Source organism: Heterocephalus glaber, unplaced genomic scaffold (genome assembly GCF_053883595.1).
Source record: "Heterocephalus glaber isolate CG9 unplaced genomic scaffold, H.glaber_assembly_v1.0 deba00001457, whole genome shotgun sequence".
Taxonomy (NCBI): Eukaryota; Metazoa; Chordata; class Mammalia; order Rodentia; family Bathyergidae; genus Heterocephalus; species Heterocephalus glaber.
The window spans coordinates 30,458,308-30,478,998 of NW_028258305.1; the positions used below are offsets into that span (position 1 = coordinate 30,458,308).

General features: G+C 39.6%; 1 protein-coding gene across 12 annotated transcripts in view; it reads right to left on the reverse strand.

Moving 5' to 3' along the window:
• Rmdn2 (regulator of microtubule dynamics 2) overlaps positions 1–20,691 on the reverse strand; it is a 102,933-nt gene that overhangs the window by 2,652 nt on the left and 79,590 nt on the right. For 2 of the 12 annotated variants that reach the window (XM_004839309.4, XM_021253738.2), the window contains one exon: positions 10–14,310. The exons of the other annotated variants lie outside the window; for them this stretch is intronic. In XM_004839309.4, the coding sequence (XP_004839366.1) occupies positions 14,256–14,310 (55 nt within the window). In that variant the 3' untranslated portion in view covers positions 10–14,255. Of the gene's footprint in view, positions 1–9; positions 14,311–20,691 lie in introns of those variants that run through there. 12 annotated transcript variants of the gene reach the window in all.

The window sequence follows — 20,691 nt, forward strand, 5'->3', positions numbered from 1 at the left end:
AAAAAGAGAAGAAGGGGCCAGGCTCCCAATATCCCCCTCCAGGGTACACCCCCAGTGACCTAACCTTCCATGTGGTGCCTCCTCCTGATGGTGCCCCACCTCCAATAGTGCCACAGGCTGGGGACCGAGCCTTTAACTCCTGAGCCTCTGGGTGCAGTCCAGATTCAAAGGATAACGGTTCCTGTAGGTCTAATCTCAATTGATTTCCCCTGTCATACCACTGAACTTATTTGAGGTTTTTGTTTTTTGTTCACTTGTTATGCACGAATGTGTACTTACATGCATCTAAGTGTATTTGTATATGCCAACAGTATTTACTATTTATTGCTTTGGGAGATACAATTTATTTTGAAATCTATTTTATTATTTTTTTCATTTAAAATGTACCACTGTGAAATACCTCTACAAAACTACTCGAGTGAGTAAGTTTAAAAAATGCAAACTAACAGATGATACCAAGTGCTGGGAAGGATGTAAAGCTTCTAGAACTTTCGTACGTTGCTGAGAAGAGTGTGGCATGGTACAGTATGACCTCACACCTAGGTATTTATCCTCAAGAGACAGAAACATTCACGTAAAAGCTTTGCACGAATGTTTATGGCAGCTCTATTTGTGATTGTCTCAAACTGGAAAAAAAAAGTCTAAGTTTCTTTGAAATGGCAGTTGGCTAAACAGAAGATGGTACATCCACACTATGGAGTGCTGCTCAGCAATAAAAAGGAGTAAACTGAATGTGTGCAACAACATGGATGACTCTCATAGGACTTATGTTGAATAAAAGGAGTCATTCTCAAAAGGTTCTGTGCTGTATGTATAGTACATAGTATATATCAAAGAGTTAACATTTTAGTGATGGACAACTGATCCATGGCTTTAGCTGCTTTTGCCGAGGGTTAGACTGGAGGGAGGGATAGGAAGATGGAGCTTCTGGGGCAGTTCCGGATGATGGCAGTGGTTACGTGATGTATACTTGTGTAAAAACTCATAAAACAACACTAAAAACAGTTTTAAAGTTTGGGATTAAAGTAATTAAAATTTGGGGGAAAAAAGCTTAAAAGTGGTTGGTGCAAATGAGTTTCAGTGTAGCTGAATCAAGTTTGGCAGACAGCATTGAGGCTGCTGGCAGACATGGAAACACTGACAAGGAAGGTCAAGCTCAGACGTGTGAACAAGGGTTGTCGCCTGTATTGCCGTCATGTCGTTATAGGTTAAACAATGGGAGGTGGTGACAGATTTTAAAGGCACAATAGGAAACAGACCATTAGCTTTTGGAATGAACAACAGCAGCTAAAGCCATGGGCTGAACCTCCCAACCAAGGCAATTTTAATTCAGTGTCATAAGTGTTAATCACGCACTTAGTAGGTGGAGGTATTGTCCTGGGTACTGGAGAAATAACAATGAATGTCCAGAGCCTGAGCTCGTGAAACTAGTTAGTATTCCAGTGGGATGGGTGAGGGGAGAGAAAATACATATGATTTCAGGTAACTGTGAGTGCTATATATAAAGTCAATGAGAGAGAGAGAGAGAGAGAGAGAGAGAGAGAGAGAGAGAGAGAGAGACAGAGAGAGAGAGAGAACTGTTTAGAATGAATAGTCAGATCTTTCTGAAGGAGGCAACACCAAGGAATAGGGACATTATGGACAAACATAATCTTGCACCCTATGTGAAGGAAATACAGGTACCAAGTTATCAGACAAGAAACTAATAACCAACAATGGTAACAAAAAAGCTGGTTGCAGTTCCATTAAATTGATTTCATGGTTCATTCAAGTCTGGGCAGTCTGAAGTAAATAATCTTAGCATATCTCATGACAGATGTGATGGGCAGGCCCTTAATCTGCCATGGCTTCTGGCTTTGCCAAACGGTTTGCATGGTTGTGACCATTTTCTATCCTTGACTCCTAAATTCATTCCCCATCAGGATCCTCCTGGAGCACAGAAGCAATTCTTGAAGAACCAGAGAGCATGCTTTTGGAGTGAATGTACTTTTCAACAATTAAAAATATGAGTTATAGTTTAACTTTATGTGCATCAATTTAATTCTCTGAAGTCCTTAGTGGATCTTCTGGGATATTTCATAGCCTCTGCTTTCAGCCTTTGAATACAGTTTTTATTATATCTAGTTGAAAAGGATCTCTCCCAGAATCTCAATGGGGTTGGTAAGAGCAGGCAGCTTGGAGTTACTTGGCTGGGATTTCATACTCCCTGTGTGCTGTGTGTCTAGTAAGCTGTTCTTGCTGGTGATTTGCTTTATTGTTTCATCACACAACTCTTGCCATTGTCTGGGCTGTGGGACACTAGGAGTTGGGTTACACCTAGCTTTTAGAGGCCACATGTTTCCCTCAGCCACTCTGGTGAGAGTTGTTCTTCTGGATCTGGTAGAAACTCATGAAATGCAGGATGTTCTCTGCTTGCCCTTTCCTATGCCCCTTATATTTCTCTCTCGGCTCACATTTCATTGCTGTTCCACTTCAGTCAGGCCAAAGGGCCTCCTCTATTCTCTCATTGCCCTTCTCATCCATCATCATTTCAATTTAAGATAGTGCTTCTGCAATTTTCAGAGGCCCCAAACAAATCCAGCTGGCACACTTCTATGAGAGCTTGGCATTGATACTGAGGAGGAGAGTGGGAGAAACTCACTAGAAAAAAGCAGTGCAAGAGGTTGATTTTTCCCTGTGTTTTCCAGGAGCCTGTTGCTATACAGACAGGGCAAGTATGCCTGCCATCCTCTTGTTTTAATTTCTAACTTCAAGAGATGGCTCTGGAAGCATCTATTTTTGTTAGCAAAACCTGTTTTCTTTGCACAGTGCCCCTCAAGGGCGCGTCTTCTTTGTGACAGTGTGTTGGGAAAGTCAATCATACAGTTGCGCCCTTGGCTCAGCAGAGCACAGCACCATTCCCACTTTCGTTGCCCAGCCCACTCATCTCTGTCTGGCTTGGATTCAGGTCTCACCTTCCTAATAAAGCTCTCTTGACCTCCTTGCTTATTATTCAGCCTGCTTCTCCAGGCTCTCTCAAAACCATCTACCTTGGTCTGTTTTTCTGTTCCTCCACCTCGACTGTAGTATTTATCTCCTGTTAATACAACATAAAATTAACCTTGTAATTTTGTTTATGGTTTATTGTCTGTCTCCACTCCCAGCCTGCTCTCAGAATGTAAATTCCACAGGGGTGGAATTTTTACATTCTTTGAAAAAATAGCATGTCCAATCATCCTGCTGGATTTTCTACACAATATCCAACCACAGCTTTATATTTGTGTTTTAAATTCAGATGGTCTGATCACTGCCCAAGTGAATAATAAAAAATTAGTTGAATGTGTTGTTTATTGTCCTATAGGCATATGCTCATACAGTATACTAGCATATGTGACAATTTAAATTTAAATTAGAATTTCTGGGAAGATGGCAGAGTGGTGAGCAGCAGCAAATCAACCTCTCTGAGATCTGGAGTCCAGATGCTGGAATATAACAATATGGGGAAGAGAAGAAGGAGGGAAGTGGTTCCTCAGGACCCAGTATGGATCTGGAGAAAGAATTGGAGCCCTTGGGGAGAGTAAAGAGAGGGACCTCAATGCAGAAGAGCAAGGTAGCAAACAGCACTTTCTCCATGAATCCCAGCTTGTCGCATGAGAGAGGTGGCTTGAACCTACAGAGTTGTGGTGACCATGGGTGACTCCAGAGGCCTCCATGCACCAGTGGAGATGGAGCAGTGGATGCTGCAGGCTGCAATGGCTGAGTGGTTCCAATTTAAACATCCCCAAGAGAGGGTGATTGGCTGGTCACCATTTTAGAAAGGGGTCAAATGAACCTAGGACTCAGAACAGCGATGGGTTGGCTCCATCTTGGGACTCCCAGCGTCAGAGTGAGGCACAGCTGTGAGAGATACTTAGCCTAGGGTAAAGAAGCTGAGTTCAAGTCAGAAAGAGGCCCTTTTTTTAGTTATCGGAGTATTCCAGGCCTCATACAATGAGTTGAAAACTATCTCCTCTCTTTTGTTTTTCTAGAAAATTTTGTGTAAAGTTGTTAATATTCTTCCTTAAACATTTGGTAATTCAATAATGAACTCAATTCAGTCTGGAGTTTTCTTTGTTGGGGAAAGTTTTTAGCTACAGTTTCAATGCCTCTGTCTTGGATGGCCTTGGACTGTGCAAAAGCCCTAGTAGGTTAAGCTGCTTCATGAAAGAGACACAAAGCTGAGTGTGGTGGCTCATGTCTATAATCCCAGCACTCAGAGGCTGAGGCAGGAGGATTGCAAGTTTAAGCCCAGCCTGGGCAACTTGGCAATGTAGCAAGATCCTGTCTCAAAATACAAGGAACTGGCATTATAGCTCAGTGAGAAAGCTCTGGGTTCAATCGAGAGGGGGGGGGGGGATGAATGAATCCATAAAGCCAAGACCCCAAATGAGAAATTAGGAAACAGGAACAGGTCAAAGGCATTTTTCAAAAAGGCAATATTCTAGATTGTTTTAAAAAATGTAGGCATTTTATTGTAGACTAGAGAACACAGCAGTAAGATGGAAGGCAAATTCATAGTCACTTAAGAAAAATTTAAAAATGACTGTGGCTTCAGGTCTTGAAACCCTTGCTTAATCATTTTCTTTTTCCCAATTTAATCTCCATAGTATTTTTAAGTGCTAATTTCCTATTTTATCATATTTTTTGATTGACACAATTTTGTATGTGCTGTAGTAACAAATATCAAAGAATACCTAATTCTCCTAGGGAATGTGGAAAGATAGGGTTAAGAAAGTTTCCACAGAGAAGATCTGGAAAGATGCTTAGGGATTGGCCAGAGACACACAATATTGGGGGAAAAAGATAAGAGGAAGGTCATGGACAAAGCCCCAAGGGATGAAATGTCATAATCCCTCTGAATTTCTGGTGCATAGTGCAGTGTATATGTGCTCTGTGAATATCTGTTGAATGAGTGAATATGATATGCTGGATGGTGGCAATAATCTAGGTGGGCTGGGGAGTATGTGGGTCCATTTGTATACAGTGTATGGGTGTGTGTGTGTGACTGTGTGGGCATTTGTGTGTGTGCTGGGGTGAGAGCATATGGTGGGTATTGTTGGTGTCTACCCAACATCCAACTTCATAATTTTTAGAACCTTGATCATAGGCCTTATAGACTTACTAAGACTCTTCAAAAGTGTCTAAGAACCAAAAAAAAAAAAAAAATGTGATGGGCTAGTTACACTATTTGCTTTTCCATTAGATAATACCTGAGAAAAATTATAAAAAAATCATCTGAGAATGATATTAATTTAAGACAAAGCAGATTTAAAAATAAGGCAAACTATGAGAGATAAAGATGGGCATAATTTTAAAAGGCTCAGTTATCCAAGAAAACATAACAATCTTTAATGTATTGCCAACTGCCAACTGAATGTCAAAATACATGAAAATCTGATAAGACTATGAGCAGAAATAGACAAAAAATCCACTCTTACAGCTGGGTTACATTTGGATTGTTCAATACCCCTCTTTCAACAATGGATAAAGCAATCTGAAAATTAGTGAAGAAATAGCCTGGACAACACTATCAATCATTGGGATCTAATTGATATTTATAGAATACTCCATCTAACACAAAAGAATATACATTCTTCTCTGAGGCACACAGAATATCCACTAAGAGAGACCACACTGTGGGCCATAAATGTACCTTAACAGAGTAAAAAAGAATAGAAATCATTCAAGTATATCTCATATCACGATGGAATCAAACTAAAAATACGCAAGGGAAACATAACTGAAAATCCCCAAATATCTGGGGACGAAACAACACACGATAGCACAGGGATTAAAGAGGGCATCTGAATAGAGATTTTAAAAATATTTTGAACTCATGAAAATGAAAATACACCTTATCAAAATTTGTAGGCCATTAAATGTGCATAGGTCCCAGCCAGAAGCCCAACCAGACAACAGGTCAGCTCAGGGATCCACAAGGCCACATTTCTGAACCCAGGAATTAAGTGTACTGGTGAGCAGAAGAGAAAAGGCAACTCTATGGCTTGCTGAGAACTGAAGACCACTGGATGAGCAAAAAGTTGCCTCAACAAAAGCACAGCAGGCTGCATCTGTTGAAGTGAGAAGACCCATAACCAAGTCTCAAAACCAGACTTCGAGATCACCTAAGGTAACCCCAAAGGGAAATGAGATGGAACAATCTGATACTCAACCATCTGGACTCCCTGAACTGGCAACAAAAGAGGATCTGAAAAAAATGAAATCAGAAATAATTTCTCAGATAACAGCAGAGATTGTGCCCATAGTGCAAGACATGATTAATAAATCTAGAATGGACACAGATAAAAAAATAGAGGAGCTGAGGAACATGATGGAATCCCAAAATAGGAAACAAATAGAATCCATAAAACAGATGCAAACAGATTTCTAGGAGATTAAAAACTTCATTGAAAGTTTATGCAGCAGAATGAGCCAATGTGAGGACAGAATTTCAGATATAGAAAATAAGATTGCAATTAGTGAACAGGAAAAGAAAAATTTCTTAAAAATTGTAAGAGACCATGAGAAATCAATGCAGCAGCTGCTAGATGATGCAAAGAAGAATAACATAAGACTGATCAGAGTCAATGAAGAAACAGGAGAGAGTGCAGATGACATAAAAAAACTGTTTACAGAAGTAATGGCAGAAAACTTCCCAAGCAGGGGAAAAGAACTTGACATACAGATAAGTGAGGCATATAGGTCTCCAGCTAGCCTTGAGCAAAAAATATCTACACATAGCCATATAATAGTTAAGATTCCAGAAACCTAACAGAAGAATAAAATTCTACAAGCAGTTAGAGAAAAGAAACAAATCAGATACAAAGGAAAGCCCATCAGAATCACAGCAGACTTCTCAATGCAAACCTTCAAGGCAAGAAGAGCTTAGAGTGATGTATTTCAAGCCCTAAAGGAAAACAGCCTCCAACCCAGATTGATGTATCCTGCAAAATTATCCTTCAAAATTGATGGAGAAATGAGATACTTTCATGACAAAGAGCACCTTAGGAACCTTATGAATACCAAACCAGCCCTCCAAAATATTTTAGAAAATATCCTAGGAACAGACAATGAGGGTCACAACCCCAGGAAGCCCAGCAGAATGAATCCATCAGGGATGACAAAAAATTAAATGCAAAGGGGGAAGAATCCAACAAAAAGAAAAAGTCATGACAATGATAAGTCAATATGTATCAGTTATAACTATCAATGTAAAATGGTCTCAATTCATCAATCAAAAGAAATAGACTGGCAGAATGGGTCAAGAAGCAAAATGCAACAATATGCTGCATACCAGAAACATACTTAATTTAAAAAGAAACTCATAGATTGAAAGTTAAAGGGTGAAAAACAGTACTCCATGCGACAGAAACCCCCCCAAAAAACAGGAGTAGCTATCCTCTTTGCAGATCAAATAGATTTCAAAATCTGAAACACTTCTGGTCCCAAGAATTTCAGATAAGGGACAGTCAATCTGTATGTACAAATCTATTGTGAACATGAGTTTTCATTTCTCTTAAGTAAAAACTTAAGAACAGAACTGTTGGTTCTTAACAGTAGTACAAGAAATTTATATATTGTTTTCCAAAATGGTTTCATCATTTTACATTCACATTAGCAGTATTAGAAAGTTCTAAGTGCTTCACACCTAAGCTGACATTTGTTCTTTTAAAACTTTTAACTTAATCTCCCTAATGAGTGTATAATACAATCTTGTTATTCTACTGATTAGTATTTTTCTGACTCTAGTGTTGCACACCTTTCCTTGTGCTGTACTGGGTATTTATCATCGTCCCGTGTCTGTTTTTTAATTGGGTTGTCTATTCATGAGCTGTAAGAGTTCACTATATTTTCTGGTCATTGGTTATATGTATTATAAATATGTTCTGGTTAAGGACTACTTTTCATTTTCTTAACGATGTCTTTTAAAGTTCTAACTTTTTTTTTTTTTTGTACCAGGGATTCAACTCAGGTCCTTGTGCTTGTGCAGCAGGCGGTGAAATCACTGAGTTAAATCCCCGACCCCTAAAGTTCTAAAGTTTGATGGAATCTCTTATCAATTTTTTCTTTTATACATATTTTTTGTATCCTAGGAAATTCTTGCCTACCCGAAATTCATGAACATTTTCCCTTATAATTTCTTCTTAAACTTTTAGTCTTTCATATTTAGGTTCATAGATCCTTTCAACTTATTTTCATGTATGGAAATAAAGGGTTGAGGTTAATTTTTTACAAACAGATACCAGGTGTTCTAGTACCATTTGTTGAAAACACTATCTTTTCCTCTGGTCTTGAGTTTATGTTCTATAAAATGTTAATGTTAAATAATCTTTCAAAACTCAGTGGACCATATATGTGTGGTTCTATTTCTAGATTCTCTGTTTTATTCCATTGATCTATATGTCTTTCCTTACACCAACATTGCCTTGATTACTGTAGCTTTAGAGGAAGTCTTAAAATTAGGTAATAAATGTCTCCCAACACTGTTATTTTTTTTCTTTTTACTTTTCTAGGTCCTCTGTACTCCTACATAACTTTTAAATTTCAATATCCAATTCTTCATTTATAGGAAGTATACATAGACCTGAATGTTTATAGATACCTTGTGTTTTCTAACCCTGCTTAATTCACATACGAATTCTAGGGGGTCCTAGAGATTTCTTAGTATTTTCTCTGTAGATGATCATTTCATTTCATCTACATTTCATCTACATATAACAATTTGACTTCTACCTTGCCAGTCCTATGCTATTTGTTTCTTTTTATTGCCAGACTATTTTGGTTTGGGACTATGTTTCAAAGTTTAATGGACAGATGAAGAGTAAGCATACCTGCCCTTGTTCCCCACCTTAGGGAGAAAGCATTGTATCTTTTCCATTCATATAAAGTGTTTTTGCTGGAAGTATGGAGTACATGTCTTTTATCTGTTGAGAAGGTTCTCTTCTACTTCTAGTCCCCTGATAGCTTTACCATGAACACCTGTAGAATTTAGTCCAATACTTTTTCTGCAACTACTGATAGGATCATATGGCTTTTTCCTTTCCTTTGTTAAAATGATGACTTATGGTTGTGGATCTTCCAGTGCTGAACCAACACTGCCAGCCCTATAATAAAACCACTTTCTACATACTGCCAGATCTAACTTCTAATAGTTCGCTTTGTTAAACAAATTTCTGTCTATGTTTATACTTTTCTCTTCTATTATCTTTATCCAGTTTTAGTGTTAGCACAATGTTGATATCCTAAAATGAGGGGAGAAGTGTTCCTTCTTTTTTCTGCTTTAAATTTTTGATATAATTTATCAGTTAAAATGTATACGAGCCTTTTGTTGTCATATAGACAGGTTTTCAAGCTAGGAATATACTTTCTTTACTAGGTGCCATTCAAATTTTATATTTCTTCCAGAGTCAGTTTCATTAATTTGTCTTCCAAAGTACTTCACAGATGTTGTCAAATTTATTTCAAAAAAGATTTTTGTGATATGCTTTCTATACCCTTTCAAATTCTGCAAAATCTGTGGTAATGTCCTCTAAATCTTGATATTGTAATTTTTAAAAAACTGTATGATTGATATTGTGTGATAGGAAGAAAAGGTCTAAAGGAGTAGGGGAAGTCGGAGGGGTAGGGGAAAGGAAAGAAGGGAAAAGAAAAAATATGACAAAAGGAAAAAAATTGAAACAAAGTCTTTGTAAATAGAGAAGGGTGGAGGGGGTGAAGGGAGGTCAGGGGAATGGGGAAAAAATAAGAACCAAGATACATCATGTAAAGGTACAAGATCCCAATGATGAATGTAACTGTATTTTATACCTAAAATGTACCAATAAACTTAATGGAAAAAAATTTGTAGGGCATAGTAAAAGCATTTATTAGAGGAAAATTTATAACATTGACATATACATTTGAAAAGAATAAAGATCTAAAATTAGTAATATAAGTCTCCACCTTACAATATTGCAGCAATCAATAAAAGCCTAATGAGAGCAAACAAAAGAAAGCAATAACATTTAGAGCAGAAATCAATAAAGTAGTAAAAATGAAAATAATAGAGAATATGAATGAAACCATAAGCTCGTTTTTTGAACATGGAAATAAAACTGATAAATCTCCAGCAAAGAAACATAGAAGATACACATTACGGGTATTAAAGTTCAGGAAAGGCATCTCTGTACACTTCAAGGACTGTAAAGATAGGAACGACTGACTCTATGCCTACAAATTTGGTAACTTGCATGAAATGGACTAAGTCTTTAAAAAACAGAAACTACAAAAACCCATACAAAAAGAAATGATAATCTAAGAAGGGCTACACTTATCAAAGAAATGGAATAGCCAATAATCTTTCAAAACAGAAAGTATCAAGCCTGGATGGTTTGATAAATTTTACTGAACATCCAAGCAAGAAAGTAAAGTTACTTTGTACAGTCTCTTTCGGAAGAAAGAAGAAACCCTTCTTAACTCATTTTATGAGGTCAGCATTATCCTAATACCAAAAGAAAAGAGCACAAGAAAGGAAAATTACAAACCAGTACCTCCTACAAATAGAGTTAAAATAATCCTTACCAAAACATGGAAAGATCAAATTGAACAATGTAGAAAAACAATTATATATCACAACAAAGTGGGGTTTAGTCAAGATATGCAAGGCTGTCTCCACATTTGAAAGTCAATTAGTGTAATCCACCACAACAGTATATCAAAGAAAAAAAATCATATGATCAAATCAATGCAGAAAAAAGGACTTGACAAAATTCAACAATGATTCATAATTTTTAAAAAAACCCTCAGCAAATTGGGAATAAAAGACAATTTTTCTCAACTTGATGAAGAAGAGCTACAAAAGAACTACAATTAATATCCTAGTTAATGTATTGTTAACAATTCAAAATGTATTGTGGACCAAAATGAAACTCAAAAGTATAAAATTTCTAGAAAAAAAGGAAAAAGTCAAGGAGGAGATGCTGTAGTGGGAGGGGAAGGTGGGTATGGGGGGACAGTGTGCACTTGTGACCTGCCGGGCACTTTTGCATTGAGTTTGTCATCTCACTTAATCCTCAGAGTGAGGTCCAATCCCGTACATCTTACGGCAGATGGGGAAACTGTAGGGATTATGTCCACAGAGGCACAAACCAGTCCCACACTCTTCCCTGCTGTTCTTCCCTACCCAGTGCTGTCCTGCACTCACTGCAGGGAACCTATGCTTCAGCCTCAGACACTGGAGGACCTCCTGGCAGGGCAGTGAGAGGGATCTTTTTTCCTGCCTTCAAACTGCATTTCTTTGTACTTGAAGGCAGATCCTTCTGATTAATGACAGAGTGAAAAAGCAGACACATGACAAAATCCAGGTAAGCGTGAGAGCTTCATCAAGCAGATATGATATATCAGAAGTGCTCATGCTTTCTCAGAGGAGCAGAGGGTATAGATAGCAGGGACTGTGCTGCTTAAGTAAAGAAAGTCAGGGACTTCTGGAGAAGAAATAAAATATCTTTCTTTGGGCCTGAAAAACCTTCAAACTGCATATCGGCTCCCACTGGTGGCCAATCTGTGGACTCTGGAAGCAGCCAGGTCTGAATAGAGTCCTGCTTCTGTGATTCACTAGTTGGATTCAGTAGTTGTGACCTCAAGCAAGTTACTTAGCCTCTGAGCCATAGTTTTCTTATTTGTAAAATAAAGACATGCTCAAACAACTCAAACCACTAAAATCTTAGAGGACAATCCTAATAGAAGAATTGCCTTTGCAAGACAATCATAAAGATTAAAATTAAATAAATAATATATATGGCCATATATATGACACGTTTAATAGTATTTGGCTTTTAAATATTCCTCTCATTAATTACACTATCATTTGTTAATCCCAGAGCTGTACCCAAGGTAACTCTGCACCCTGTTTGGCTGCAGGGGTACAACTCAAGGGGGCACTCCTGACTTCCTAGTAGCAAAGGGCAGAAACTCTTAGGGTAGTGCTGGTGTGGGAGACACTGAGAAGTGAGCGGTGGACTTTAGGGTCAGGTCTGGCAAGCACAAGGTGTCTCTGCCCCTACCTACCCACAGTACACCTGTTAGTCCCAACCATGGGGGCTGGTGAGAAGACTCAACTCTCCTTCCATTCTGATTCCGTAAGCCTTTCACTAGGCATCTGCCACATGGCAGGTTTACTCTAGGTGCTGTAAATGCAAAGACTGAAGATGTGTGATTTTCATTTGGCTATAGTATAGTCAGGAGGATAAAAGAATACAAACCACACCTCCAAATGCTGAAGCATTGGCTGAAGGAGCAGCCAGCTGCAGGTCTGGATGCAGACAGCAGTAACCAACCTTGAACCATGCAGGAGACATTTCAGAATTTCCCAGAAAATAGCTTACTCAACATGGTTATCAGGTTTCTCCTTGGCTCTTTGCTGCATGTATCAAGATAATTGAACTAATAACACAGAACTTAGCTTATTTGATTGTTGGGAAAACCCGAAAGTCACAATTATTGGTCCAACCCTGGACTGGATCCTCCCTTGAACCCGGGGGACACTGCATCTGGCTTCTGTAAGAGCTCCCTCACCCAAGACAGAGACCCTCTGTGGAAATTCCCCAAGTCCTGCCTTTGGGCTTGAGATAATAAGTTGGCTGAAAAGGAGCAATCAGGCCTCTGCCTTTTTATGGTATAGATGGAGGAGGAATGGAAGAAAGAAAGGGAAGGAGAAATAAGGAAGATAGGGAAAAGAAAGGGGAAGAGGGATGGTAAGATTCCTTGGGGACAGGGATGCAAGTATAGTGAACAAATGCCAGGCTCCACAGGCTTTTCCATATTTACCAAACCCGGGAAGGCACTGCACTTTCTCTCAGGGTCTCATTCTCTCACACATCATTCTGAACTATCTGCACATGCCTCTCGCTCTAGCAGTCAGTACCTCTGACACCCTGTGTGAGTCACTTAACCTCAGGGAGCTTGGGGCCATCATCTGTAAAATGTATCTGTGGGAAAGATTAAAAGAGCCAAATTTGGGGGCTGGGGATTTAGCTCAGTGGTTCCACCACCTGCCTTGCAAGCGCAAGGATCCAAGTTCAATTTCCGGTACCAAAAAACAAAAAGAGCCCAAGTATGCAAAGCTTTTTCCATTCTCTCTTCAACAGTTTGGGTGCTTCCATCCTTGAGTTTCTTTCAAGCTCTCAAAAGCTAGTGAGAAGCTGAGACTGTTATCACGTTAAAAATGTGAATTCAGGGCCATATTCAGAGGCCTTATCAAGTCAAGAAAGTCAGCATGCACAGACTGTGCACAGGGTGTGTGCAGTGTGCTCAATCGGGGAACTCAGTGTATGAGAATTGACTGACAGCTCCTCTCCTGGGAATCACAGTGTTTTGGTGGTGCCACACACTCTGGGACTCTGGGCAGTGAGCCATTGCTGATTGTGTTTCTGTAGACACTTACTGAGTATGCAAAATCTAGGGGAATAGTCAAATGCGTTTGCCAGGTTCTTGCATGTGGGCAGCTTCAGCTGAACAGCAGGAGGTAAAGCTGTGCAAAGCAATGTGGAAAAGTCTGGGGAGAGTATAAGAAGCCAGGAGAGTGTTCCTCAGAGAGGGAAGGTGAGAAAATATTCTCCATTTCAATGTGCCAACTGTTTTATGTACACTTTAAAAATCTTTTAACAAAACCTCTCATGGCAGGAATTTTTAACTCCATTTTTCAGATGGAAAAAACTAAGGTTCAGAGAACTTAGGTCACTTACCCAAGTTCATATAGGTAGCAAGTGCCAGGTCTGGATTTGAATCAGGTTTTGAATCCAGGAACTTTTTGTCTTTTATATCATGCTGCCTTTCCCCAGAAGCCTAGATTTCTAGGAAACAGATGGACTCCAGCGATAGAGCGGCAGCTCTTCCCATTTACTTTGCTCTTCATCCCTACTTTTTCCCGGAAAATAGACACTAAAGCCACCAGGATACCTAAGGGAGCCTTGGGCATCCTTGTGCCAGAGTCAGGAGAGTAGATTTTTGCCCTGGTTATTATCCTATTAGATCTCAGCTGAGAAAACACTGCATTTGGCATCTCAGTACAGCACAGCTCTGGGGCTGTTTCTCCCCAGCAGACACCTAAGGTTTTTCTCTGTATGTTTCAGACCCACTAAAGACCTGCAAATGTCAGCACAGAAGAACAGAGCTTTGATGTGTGTTGAACATCCAGTAAAGCCCTCACTGCTGTGGTGCTTGTGTCTTTGATCAGGTTCCCCAAGATGCATCTCTTCCTGTCAGTATGAAGCAAATGAAATGGAGGCTCCAAGGTGCGACTCTGCTTCCCAGGACCTGCATTTGGACAGGGGAACAAGATGCCTATTACTCCATGGCTCCCAGACTTTACTTCCTCTGGTGAAAGTTACTGGGACTCTTGCTGAGTCTGCATCCATCCTCTCTGGACCACATCTCATATAAGTTGTGTGCCCTGCCTGAAATAAGTTCTTTTTGGCAGAGACAGGGTGGGAACTGGCACATCTATTGGCATTAGGCAAAGGGTGGGAAGGACCCAGACCTCATAAAGACCCATTTCCCTGCATTAGCACAGTTGTGACTTCCTGTTGGAACCACTGCTACGGTCTTCCTGAGTAGATGATCCTGGAAGGTAAAGAAACACTAGGATTCTTCATAGTTATAAAAAAAGGAAAGGATAGTTGGGAGGATAAACATTCCAATCAACAAATTCTTTTTATCTAGGTTTATGTAAATTTTTACTGAACCAAGACATATGTTCTTTTACAATTAATATAGCTCAGTGCAACAACTCAAAACAATATGCTGATATAATCCATTAAGATCATTTCCAGGCAACTGATGTTTGTTTTACATTGTTAACAAGAGCAGGAGGTGGGGGAGGAATGTCATGAAGTCCTGGAGATGAAGTTTAGTTTCCAATGGAATGACTGCTCAAAAATCTACAGTAAATATGATGCTGAATTCAAATTCTCTGTCTCTGTCTCCATCTCTGGCTCTGTCTCTCTCCCCATTATACAGTAAAAAAAGCAAATCCAACTTTCAAATTATCTATTTATGGAATGAATATCTGTCTATATGGAGTGGATAAAAATTCAAAGAAACATAGAATTAAATAACAGAATAGGAAGAATAGACTGTATTGTAAGAGGTCAGACAACTCAAGGCTGCTGGTTGGGTTTATATCAATGCAGGCAAGAAAGGAAGAGGGATGTATGACTCACACATCCCTTCTCCTGACAATGTTCCAGGGCCACAGGCTCAGTCTACCTGCTCCACTTACATACAGGGGATTTCTGAATGTCTCTTTTGATTATTTGACCCTGAGATGGGAAAGAAAGGAGAGCTTCTGTGTTTTGTTTATGTGCTGACAATGTTAAATCAAGAAATAAAAGTAACAATCTACTAGCTGTAGGGAGCAATTCCACATCATTTTTGGGAAAAACCATTTGGTTAGCCTAGTTCTCCTGCCTACAGCCCAGCTGTGGCTTTCCGAGACATAACTCCATTTTGGCCTCTGGTCACAACTGAGACCTCAATGGTCCGGTGATGCTGTGATGCTACAGGTCAAGATTACACCAGCTGAAGACATCCTGGGAGGGACAAAATCTTCATCTGCATAGTTCCTCATTGTTCTAGGATTTCCACCATCCCCCAAGTCATCTGTTACATTTGTTTCTCCCCATGTACTGAACTCTCTGTCCTGAGTCATTTGTCACATTTGTTTCTCCACATGTACTGAATAAAGGTATGGCAAGCTTGGGACTTGTTTGCCACCCAGAGCAGCGTTGGTTAGGCCCAAAGCTCAGCTTCTTCTCTAAGTCTCATTTTTTCTACCTTCCCTGTATAATAAGTTAATTCGCCTTGTGCTGTCGTGGCTTGCAGGAGACTAGGACTTACTGCAGAGGTTCTAGTAACGTCCCCTTTCCCTGTTCCCTACAACTAGCAATTAATAAGGATGCCTCTGGGTGCTGGGTTATATTTTTCTAGTCATTACAGTTGAGTCAAGGAAGGAGATGGCTAATAAGCAAATGAAATTTGATCAACATCAGTAATCAAGAAACTGTGAATTAAAGCCACAATGAGATACCACCTCACATCCCTTAGAATGGCTAAAATTAAAGCCAGAGACTGACCATACCATGTGGTGGTAAGAATGTAGAGCAGCTGGAACTCTCATAAATTTCTTTTGGAATGCAAAATGGTACAGCCATCTGAAAAACAGCTTGGCAGTTTTTAAAATAAAGCTAATGCATACTTACTATATGACACAACAATGGGCTTCTGGGTTTTTACTTCCTCTGCTTGTCTCCCTTCCCCATAAAACTGTGTCTGAAGAGATTGGTATGTGAATGTCCAAGTCAGTTTTAGTTATAGTAACCTCAAACTGTAAATAACTCCACACAAGTTAAAAAAAAATTGGCATATTTAAACTATATGATATTACTTAGCAATAAAGTTGAATAAACTATTGATATACCCAATATCATAAATGAATCTCAAAAGAGCCATGCTTAAAAGACCACATATTGTATGATTCCCATCCACATGGTATTCTATAATTCAAGGTCCATTTGTATCTGTGAAAGTTTGCAACGTGAATGTTCCTAAGTCGGGGACTTACTGTAATAGAAAGCATATCTGTGGTTGCCAGGCTAGGGTCCAGATGGGTGAGCGGGGACACAAGGGAACTTTGTGGAATGTGGCACATATTCTGTGTCTTGATTGTGGTAGGGATTACATTTCTGTCAGAACTCATCAGACTGTACAATTAAAATATGTGCACTTTGCTATGTGTAACTTGTATCTCAATAAATTTAATGGAAAAAGGAAAAGAAGCACTCTTTCTAATGAATGGATTTTAGGGACAATAAGAGACAACACTCACTTCTGAGAGAATTCCTTGAGGTGCTAGGACAATGAGGGTCCCCAAATCAACTAGAAGAAGACTGAAGCTGAGTCATAGGCTGAGCAGTGTGGCACACAGCTGCTTTGGTGGGTGATTCTTTTTTGAGACCTGACTCAACTCGCTGGCCTCTACCTTAGACAAGAAATTGAAGTTGGGACCTACCTATGTGCGGTCACTACACTTCTCAAGAGCTCTGTGTAAACTGAAAAGGGACCCCAGTCTGAAAGCATATCCTCCTTGAGACCAGGTGGGAAGTCAGGAGATGTGCAGTCATTGTTTCTGTACCACACCAAGTTATTCTCTTTGTAAGGGTACTGGATGTTGATAAACCCAGATAAACTTTCCCCCATTCTCTGCTTTGTCTGGCCAATTCAGGGAGCCAAATGGAATAGTTCATTTCTCGCAGCCCGGGGTGGGGTGGGTGGTGTTAACTGTTCAATAGATCATAATCTCATAACTAAGTTGTTATGAAATGTAAATTATAGCTCTGTGTCAATGAAAATCTCCATCTTTACATCAAAATAAAAAGGAAAACAAAGTATGACTGAACAACAACTTGTGGAGAAATTACCACCACCGTGTGCAAGTAAATTGTTTCCTAAGTAGAGCAAGGCACCTTTCTAGGCCGTTCTCATGAATTTATCGTGCATGGACACCAACTCTCTATCCAAAGGCTATCTTAAATTACTGTTTTCCCTTCTAGTGAACTATTCCCTCATCTTTGCCATATGCAGCCCATGGGTGATACTTGTTCTTGGATAAGTTAGCAATTACACAAATTTCAAGAAATCTATCTTTTAAAAATAGGTTTATCTTTTTTTTAGCTGCCTTAAACATTTTTTTTTAGAAAAATGGAAACAAAGAATTAGTCCCCAAGGACACATTAGTTCCAAATACGGTTTCTTTCAATGCTGTCCAGGTCAGGGCTAGAAAATCAGGCACAGAATTCTACTCTCTGCACTCATATTAACTATGAAATTTATCAAATCTAGCCTTTGCTTCAGTTTTTCCCCTGATCAAATGAAAACAGTATCATTTTCTTAATCTAGCTCAGTAACTAAAGGTTTCACTGAATTACTAGATGCGATAAATGTAGGGATGAGCCTTGGTATTTCCTCACTCATTTTCTCATCTCATTTGGCTTCTGATCTGCTGGGCTTCCCCATTTCCTTTCATGCCCTAAACTCTTGGTCTTTCTGTTTGCCTCTTTCTGTTTCTCTTTGTCTGCTCTTCCCATATCACAACATAACCAAGGGTAGAAATGACTTCCAGATTTCTCTTTTAGAACCCTTAGGAACATACATTTTTGTAGAGTCATTTCATTGTAGAGTCATTTCATTTTGTAGAGTCATAACATTTTACAAATGTTAATTGAGCAACTCCACTAGAAAAAGGTAAACAATAGATGGTCTTTGGCATCACTTTGCTGAAGATCTTGCGGTGGGCTGGGTCAAAAGACACAAAAAAGTACCTTGATATTCTGAGGTGTGCCAGAACACAACTGATTATATAGATTTGTTACTGGGTAGCGTAGGTACTTAGCCACATGTAAGATGGAAATCAAACATGGGTGCATCGCCATTGCTGACCACAATCACCACTGTCCTTCTTCTTTTTTAGGTTTCTCTGAAAGGGGGTCCATATAAGGACTGGCAAGATGTTACCAACTGGCTGAGGGTTCTTTTACTCAATTTGTATAGCAATCATAATTGGCATAGGGTAGCTCTTTTAGTGATAATGGCCCTTTGCTTTGAATGTCAGCAGCTATCAGCTCTTAGTGTTGGTGGCCCTCCTTGCTGCTAGGAGTAAGCAGATACTGACAGGCCTTAGAAGCTCTTCTAGCCCCACAGATGGCAGCCCCTGGCAATTCTTTACTGTTTTCTGTCATTCCCTGACTGCCTTCAATATTACCAGTTTCAGCTACTGGCTTAGGCACAATGTCAGATTTTCTGTTTCATTGTGGGTAGGGGAAGGGCCTCTTGTGGACCTCACTGAGGAGGGCTGCAAAAGGGCAGTCATTCACAGAGGCAGCAGGGAAGAGTCTTCTGGAATAGGTCCAAGACCAAAGTCTGCTTCAGCTAAATCAAGTATCTTCCAGAATGGTCACTGGGCACCTGATGTAGCTGTGGCTTGGTACATGGGATTTGGGGCAAGTGCAAAAGACAAATAAAAAGTATCACTTGGGGAACATCAGGCCTTTCTCTTTTGATTCAGATTGGCAGGTTTTGTGGCAGAACTTCCATCACTTGGACCAGGCTTTGTTTAGGAGGGAGAGTTCCATGAGTGGGCATAGGTATAGGTGCTTTATAGGTGGGGAAAAAAATATGAAGTCAAGGGACAGGACTGTCAGGCACTCCAATCAATCAAATCTGTCTGGAATGCAGACTGTGTGTGTGTGTGTGTGTGTGTGTGTGTGTGTGTACATGCAAGGGGTGATACTGGAGGTCTGTTGGAAAGACAAATGTGGCAGGAGCATGGGGTATGTTAAAGTCCTTCTGATGACTTTGGCTTTTATGCTGTATGGAAGAAGAAAGTAAGGTACTGGTATTATTCTGCTGTTATCCAGGGGGCTTCATTTACATGGCTAAAGTGCCCACCACATCTCTTGTTCATTGCTCCACTTACCCACTCAAGCATAGTCTCAAGCAGCAGGAGGAAGACTTGGAGGCTATCTAGTTCCAGCTAAGAGGTCCCTGCATATACTTTGGTGAATCTGGTGGTGAGGCTGGTCAATAGGTAGTTTCCAACTTCCACATCAGCCAGCCTCAATAACAGCTTATTTCTGAGAACTAAACTTCAGTCCCTGACACTGTCAACCAAAGAGGATATAAACAAGATATTACTTGGTGCCTTGTGCAGGGCCCACTTACAATTCATGACTTACTGGGACTTACTCACAGCTGGAAGGGAGATGGGATGGGCACCAGAAATGCAGAGACTATGAGGAACTGGACCACCTGTTGCAGTAGGGCCATCCAGGCCCAAGCCAATGTGCTCGAAGAGCTGAAGTTCTCCAAGGGCTCACTTTGAAGAAGGGTGGCTAAGGAAATTACTGCATGCCAATGAGAAGTGAGGCTGACAGGAGCTTTACCAAATTGTTCATAATGAAATGCAAATGTAACTGAATCATGCTACAGCAAAGACCAATATTTCATCCTCTATCATCTCAATAGAAAATGACATTAAAAAATTAATGCCATATGATGAAGTACACAAAGAGTATGCGGCAAAATGTTGAGGAAAGTACTCTGGAGGCCTGCTACACAATAAATAATAATATATTATTTTCCTGGATTTTGTGGTATTTATAACTTTTAAAATTTTATAATTTGTAATTTCATTTTCATTCTAAAAAGTCATTTTAAGCCCGACTTTATATTTGTATATTTGCATCCTTTCTCCTAAAGATTCTTCAAATTGTGTAAGCTTCAGGCTCCCAATTTGGATCAGCCCCACATAATTCTATAATATTAGCTCAATAAATACTGATCAACTACAACTGCAAAGTACACTAAGCTCCTAGAAATAAAATAAAATAAAATGTACCCTGAACAAAGAGTAAAATAAATATCTGAATTGGTGGCTTGACTGTAAAATCACTATTTTTATGACTAGAGCCTTTAAAAAAACTGACAGTCAATATTGGATATCAGATGAATTCCATGCCCAACATGGCAGGGTCTGTCTGCCTACCTAGAAGAGCCTGTCCAATTAAGGCTCTGTTGGGGCCATAGTTATATAACATTAATAATTTCTATTTCTCAATAATGAATTAGGCTTCCAAATTTTTA